Genomic DNA, 7,133 nt, shown 5'->3' with positions numbered 1-7,133 from the left:
GAAAGATTCTGAATGGAAGAAAAATTAAATAAAGTCTTGGCTTAGCTTTCATCGGACGATAGAGACCAATACAAAAAGGACGGCAAGGTTGGCTGTAAAAAGTTGGAGTCACTAGTGTACAAACAGAAAGAAAAGAAAAGAAAAGAAAAGTTTTTGGGTCTGTTCTAGTGTAGTGCAAGAACAAAATCGAATCGCAAAGCATCTACCAATCAGTGTACAAAGTGTTGCTGGAACCAGCGTGTGGACATTTGATGGTGTGACTGTCCGTGCATGCTGGCTGCAACGAACAAATTTTAACTTAGCTTGGTAACAAAGTTACCCCTAAGTGAATGCGAAGGTTAACATATATACTCAATACTATCGAGGTCATAAAGAGCCGCTTAAGGACAGCTTTGAACAATTTTCTAAAGTTGGAATCTGTGATAAGCGGCCTTTTGCAGTAATTGATTTAAAAGTTCAAGGGACCAGTGCTTTTATGCATGTTGCAGAGACGGATATGCATACACATATAAGATGGTCAATTATGAAACAAATTTGACGGGGATGAATGAAGTAAGGTGCCAAGCATTGATGACAATTTTGATGGGGAAGACACAAGCACATATACATATATATCACATCAATGAAAAGTTATAAATAGTGTACTGCCGTGGCGGGGCCAAAGGTATAGCTTTTTACCCCCTCCAAAAACCTTAAAGTGAGAAGCTCATTGATGGGGTTAATAAGGAGAAAGAGTAGTAGTGTCAGGAGGCGGATGAGCGAGTTTCAGACAGATGATATGGCATATAGGCCACAGCATTTGCTAATGAGTGGGTCCCCTGCATCTAAAATCTGTATAATTCATGCTTTGAACGGTCAAGCTACACATTATTGTTCTTCATGTTAAAAACATCGGATACCACCCCACTTTAGGCCTTTACCCTCCCCTTGTAATCCTCCTCCTCCTCCTCCTCCTCCTGCTTTTCATTTGCTTCTCATTCTTACGTCTCTCTTGGTTCCTGGTCACCCCTTTTGTTTCTGTTGAGATGACAAAAATGCATCCAGATCAGATTCCTTCTTCCATCATTTATTATGCTATAATATATAATTACTATATGATTTTTTAAATGACAAACCAGCACTACCGAAAAGTATATATGACTTGTTTATTGCATACCACACCATAATTCAGTTGAATGGATTTGGAAGCAAAACAATAAACGGAGGAGTCACCAAACAGTACCAGTATGGTTCATATTAAATTACAAGTGTCATTAGGTTGAGTCGTCAGGGTATATTGGTAAATTTAAAGACGCGGAAGCACATGATGATGGGATTTCCCGGTTGGGCTGGGAGGGTGGTAGATTCGTCCAGGGAAACGGGGACAAGGCCAGCCAGACTAACCAGACCGGGTAGTTAGGTTTTAGCCCGAGGGCGTGGTCCGCACCACCTTGGGTTAATTGATCCCTGAAAATGAAAATAATATAAGACTCACAAGGCCGTGACACAACCACTCACAATGACGCGGAGATAGAGGGCCGAGGGAGGGAGCCGAGGCAGCGCTTCTGTGTGCGCTTCATCATTGCACACTTATATGCCATTGTGTGCACTCCTCTGCCCTCACGCACGCACGCACGAATCAAACTCGTTCGTAATATTTTCCTGTAATAATAGTAAATTATTATTAATTATGATTTGATCCACTTCAATCCGAGGGCATATATGTCATTGAATTCTCTATATAATTCAACTCTCGTGCTCCGTTCCGGTTAGTCTCCACTTTGACTGTAGCCATTCACGCCTCCTCTCTTCCCTTCCCTTTTCGGTTTTCAGCCTCACGCTGTTGTTGTCCTCTCTCCCTGTCCCCCCCCTCCTCCAGATTTGTCTTCTCAGATTTTGCTGCGATTTCAACCTCGACTCTAATCTGTAAGTTCTTCAATTCTTCCTGGCTTCGTTTGATGGTGGCTTATATGTCAACTCTGTGATTCCCTCATTTCTGGGTATTAACCAAGGATCGTACACTCGGCATCTATTTAATCCCTGAAGTGATTGCTATTCTTCTTGCCGAATAAGCTGAATTGCTTCATGAGAATAGCTCCAGAGAAGATTTTTTCCAGTCATTCCTTAATCTAGTCGTAGCTGAGTTTTCCTCCCGGCTTACCCGCACAAAATATTGTTTTGATTTCGAGGAACATTGCACTATTTCTCTCGGTCTTTTTTTGGTTTTTATTAGTATTACATGGCAAAGAATTGAGTTGAATCATTTTAAAAATTTAGTTAGGTTTCTTTTTTGACTCGGTTGCAAATTTTGTTGGATGCAAATCGCATGCTTGCTTGAATATGTATGGACTGTGAAACCATTGCTGATGTTAGAACTCTGTTTCAGGTTACTAAGTAGGCTTCGGTAAAGCTGAATATCTTTGAGGATAAGGATACAACAGCATGCGGTGGTGGTTTAGTCTGTCTGTTGATGTATGCCGCAGAGCTATTTCCTTGAACCTGTATTGCAAAGTGATTCTGTAATTTGCATCGTGCGATTAAAAAAAAAAAAAAACACTCTCCGATTTCTTCCGCCCTTTGCAACTCGCCCTGGTTTTCCATGGGATCCAATTTTTTTGTTGTTGTTCCTTGCTACGTCCGTCAGATCAGCTGAAGGATAGCATCCCCATCTCGCAAATTCTTATGTTCAGCTAGGTCTCCGTTTATTTGTAGTTCGCACCTACCTGTTGCTTCCATTTGTGTCATTAGCCGTTACGTTTTCTCTTGGACTATACCAGTTTCTTCGTTACCTGTATTTGGATATTCTCCAATTCTTCAATCACCGGTTCCCTAGTGTGGTAGTGTTAGGACCCAAGAAGATTGCCCTTCTATCGTTTTCAAGGGTTGGAAAGTAGTTATGGTGTGCCAAGCAGCAAGTCAAACGAGATTTCGGGCATTGAAATATGAAAATGGAACTGCTGGGAGCTCCACCATTATAGTTAGAGTTATAGCGTGCTTTCAACCTCTCCGAGACTGCCAGGTATGTTGCAAGTGACTGAAAAGATTGAGGAAATGTTTAAAAATGTTGTCTTCCTTGGTTTTATTATTTCGGTTTTTAGTAAGATGTTGTAGGAAAATATCAGCACCTATTGACTTTTACGTATCGTTGTTTTCCAGGCTGAATACTTCCGTCATTTGCTCAAACCTGTCACGTAGAATAGTTTTGCCTTTCTCTGTTCGGGTTAAGCTGGTGCTAGTTGTTTTCCTTTACTTGTTCCTGAAAGAAACAGATAGTTATAGATAGCTCGTGTGCTGAAATCGTTTTAATTCAGGTATATTCTGCATTATTATTCATTCAGAGGGATTTGCGTTTAACTATTTTGTTTTGAGTTAGTTGTTAATCTTGATTTTTTTTCCCACCTTGGTGAAATCCATAGGGGATTGTTCTGGTTGAATGGGAAAAGATTGTGGAATCTGGATACCGCAGCTGCATTTTGATTGGCAATCACCCAATTTGAGTTCCTTCTCTTCCCTTGACGTGGGGAAGCAAAATGGTTGCATAAATATGATGCCTGAAAATTATACGATGCCAGATTCTGTGCCCTCCATGCTACCATGTTCGCAGTTAGCGCAGTCCTTTGAACCTTATGGTTGGTCCTATGGTTCACCTCACTTTCAACAGGCATTTATCCCTGCTCCAAACTTCACTTTGGAGAGCAAGCTCCCTGCTAGCCATGAAAAAGGTATTGGGGAGGAAATTGCACCCGACAGGATACCGGGCTTCCCTAAGAAGCGGTTCATTGTTATTGACCAGACTGTCAATCAGACAGCATTCATATATAGTCCTGGGTTTGGAAGTCCCATTGAGTGCCTTGCTTCTTGGCATTCAAAGCTGCGTGGTCCTGACTATTTGAATGGGAATGAACGTTCTTTGAAAAGAGATTTGAATAATCTGAATGGACCAACTTTGAATGATAAACTTGATAAAAATCAGGGAATTGAGGTCCAAAGTGAGATGCATGAAGACACAGAAGAAATCAATGCGTTACTTTACTCTGATAGTGATGGTTACTCCACTGAGGATGATGAAGTTACTAGCACTGGGCACTCGCCCAGTATAATGACCACTCATGATGACCAAGACTTCTTTTGCGGAAGCAATGAAGAAGTTGGTAGCTGCGATGGTGGAGAAGTTGGTAGCGCTGCTGGGAAAACAACAAAGAAGCGGAAGCTGTCTGCCAATGGGGCTTGTGAGCACGATGATGACCTACAGCTCATGGACAGTGCCAGTTCTCTAAATCTAAATAGATCCTTTGACAACGAATATGATGCTGAATCAAGATGTTCTAGTGGCAACAGTGAAGGATCAAGCAAGAAGAAGATGAGAAAAGAGAGGATACGGGATGTTCTAAACATCCTGCAAACCATAATTCCTGGTGGAAAAGAAAGGGACCCGATTGGGCTTCTTGATGAAGCAATTTGTTGCCTGAAATCACTGAAACTCAAGGCTAGAGCTCTAGGACTCCATGACTAGTAAGTTGGAAGGATTTTTAGCCACTTGTGCTGTTTCTGAAGTGGCATTATAGCATGAGATGATCTGTTATGGTCTAGTGTGTGTTGTTGAGTCTGCAGAATAAACAAGGTCAAAGTGCGATATGGGAGGGAATGAGGGTGTGAACTCCAATGATTGAGTTGGAAATCAGTTGGTTTGGGCGGTGTAACTTACGTATTGTGTAAAGGAACGGCGAGGTGCTCAGCATATTATGGCGCAATAAAGGAAATGCGAATCATTAGTCCATGTCCTACGGTTTAGAGAAAGTTGTGGCACTTACACAAGGGGCCTGGGATGTGAGCTGTTTTGAACGAGAAGACCGATTATTTTCAGAAAAAGACCCCGAAAATGAGAGTGCACGCCTCTCGGCTGATATCGGACCCAGTCTTAGCCCCCTCTTTTTGTATTCTTGTCATTGTTTAATCCTTTGTGGGTTTAACTTTTCTCTGATGTACTAATTCTCACTAGGTAAGCCCCTCACCTCTTTTATGAGGCAACTGGAGGAGGGCCCCCTCGTCCACGAAATTTCCACTTTAATAGTCTGTGACTCGTTGGCGGGTGACACTGATATTTGTATTCGCTCGTGTTTGATGCTGTGCTGAATTTGTGTGTTGTAAGGGGTATATGGTAGTAAAACTTAGAGTGGACTGATCATCTTGGTTGGATGTAATTCGTTTTATGGTTGGTGCTACTGTTGTTTTTTTTGCCTGTGTAGTTACGTCGCATGCACACATTTATGATAGGAGAAAGCGACGTGCTTTTTTATTTTCCATTTTACTTTATATGCAACAAAATTTAGGCGGATGATTCGTACATGAATGAAAAGTTCTCTCTTTCTCGTCCAAGGGAGATGGGTGTGGGGGACCACAAAAATTATGAGGGTGTTATGTGTGCAATAGAGAGGCAGGGGCCTGGATGTCTCGATGAGGAGGCATCAAGCAGCGTAGAGAATCTTGTACAGTGTTTGTATCTTTGAGCTTCCTTCCACTGTGCAATTGCAACTCGACTACCATCGTCTCTTTTTTCAGTGGATGCCAGGTAGGCTGGCCTCTGGCCTACCCATTTTCTTTTAACTTGTTTACTCTCCAGAGTCAAATGCTCTGCCACTCCGCGCACGCGCGCGCACATGAAATCTTATGGCTTCTGGTCTCCGGGGTTCCATTAACATGTCTAACTGGAGTGTGTAGGTACATGCATGCTTTTGAGCTTCTTTGCATTTTGGTGGATGGAGGAGCGAATCAGTTGGACTCAGTATTTATAACCATTTCATCTCTCGCGAGACAATGTGCTTGGGATGGTGCGTAGGATTCTCTAATTTTGTTTTGGGAGAATGACAATTATGTCTTAAAATACTGAATCAATATAAGTTAAGTTCCTAACAAATTCTTTTAAAAAGTAAGTTGAAAGTATTGATATAAACTATTACAAATTTAAGAGTTAAATTACAAATAATTATTTAAATATCAAATGTAACTTTTAAATTGTAGAAGAAATTTTTATTTGTAACTAATTGAATCGATATTTATGATTTATTTTGTAAGAATTTTTATTAAGGATTTAATTATCATTAATTCATTCTTTTGTGATCTAAATGTTACTCTCCCTTCTATTTTAGCCCACCCCATGTTGCCTGATTTTATGTGAAGCACTGATATTTTAAATTGACTCGTGTGTTCATGTTAGTATCGTATTTGATATTGATACCAATATTACTTCAATGTGTATTTGTAAAATACTGAATGTTATTTTTAATTTAAAAAATTTTAATTTTCAATACGTATCCAATACTTTTAGATTGTGAGTTAATACTTCAAGCAAATTTTTAAGAAATTAAATTTTTTTAAAGATTATGATATTAAAATTTTTATTAACAATTTCTTTTTCAGAATATTAGTGAAGATGAATGGGATGACTTTGATTGTGTTAGAGTTTTGGGAGTGATAAATTTATCTTTTGATGAATTAGATATAGAAGATATCTTTTTTTGCAGATGATGGTTGAAGAAGAACATGGAGAGAATTGATATTATTATAAAAGATTATATATGTTTGTTAGTTTGAATATTTTTCGAATTGAAATTATATTTTTATGATTTTTATTAATATATATACACATAAAAAACATATCATATTCTATATTTTTAAAAATAACAAGTATCAACATATATAAATATCGTATCTAATACGCATATTAGTATCTGACTATCTATGCATCATAGTTGATTCACATCCTCCTCTTTAGTCCCTTCTGCCCCCTTCATTTCGTTTTCCCTCAATAATCCTCAAATTAGGTCTTCACGCTATATTAATAGCAAAACAATCAAGGTCTAAGATTCACACACACACACATATTTTAATTAAAGAGACTTAACACGATTTTTCACGATTTTTCACTTGCAATGAAGCTTGTGTGCCAACATAGATGATAAAAAAAAAGGAAGAAGAACCAATAAGTTTTATATAGATGGAAAGCTATTTTGTTAAGCCTGGAAGCTACTTTAATACATGCTAATCAAGATTTGTAGAATCACGTCATATAACATCAATTTTCTATCCGTGAATATTTCTTGCCGTGCATCGACTTGCAAGGAATCTCTATCATCCATTCTTTAATATTCTCAGCG

General features: G+C 39.1%; 1 protein-coding gene across 1 annotated transcript; it reads left to right on the top strand.

Moving 5' to 3' along the window:
• The first annotated feature begins 1,542 nt into the window (after window positions 1-1,542).
• LOC129303152 (transcription factor bHLH145) lies at window positions 1,543-5,355 on the top strand. The gene is made up of 4 exons (XM_054942257.1): window positions 1,543-1,905; window positions 2,366-2,998; window positions 3,136-3,290; window positions 3,396-5,355. Exon 4 carries the CDS (start codon window positions 3,413-3,415, stop codon window positions 4,490-4,492), a length of 1,080 nt encoding a protein of 359 aa, XP_054798232.1. The 5' UTR covers window positions 1,543-1,905; window positions 2,366-2,998; window positions 3,136-3,290; window positions 3,396-3,412; the 3' UTR covers window positions 4,493-5,355.
• The last annotated feature ends 1,778 nt before the right edge of the window (window positions 5,356-7,133 follow it).

The sequence above is a fragment of the Prosopis cineraria genome, unplaced genomic scaffold, assembly GCF_029017545.1.
Source record: "Prosopis cineraria cultivar Desert tree isolate PC_DT_omini unplaced genomic scaffold, ASM2901754v1 PC2, whole genome shotgun sequence".
Lineage (NCBI taxonomy): Eukaryota > Viridiplantae > Streptophyta > Magnoliopsida > Fabales > Fabaceae > Prosopis > Prosopis cineraria.
This window is presented reverse-complemented; position numbering and strand designations above follow the sequence as displayed.

Excerpts from the sequence above, each read along its gene's own strand:
- LOC129303152 (XM_054942257.1), top strand. The coding sequence starts at position 3,413 with ATGGGAAAAGATTGTGGAATCTGGATACCGCAGCTGCATTTTGATTGG.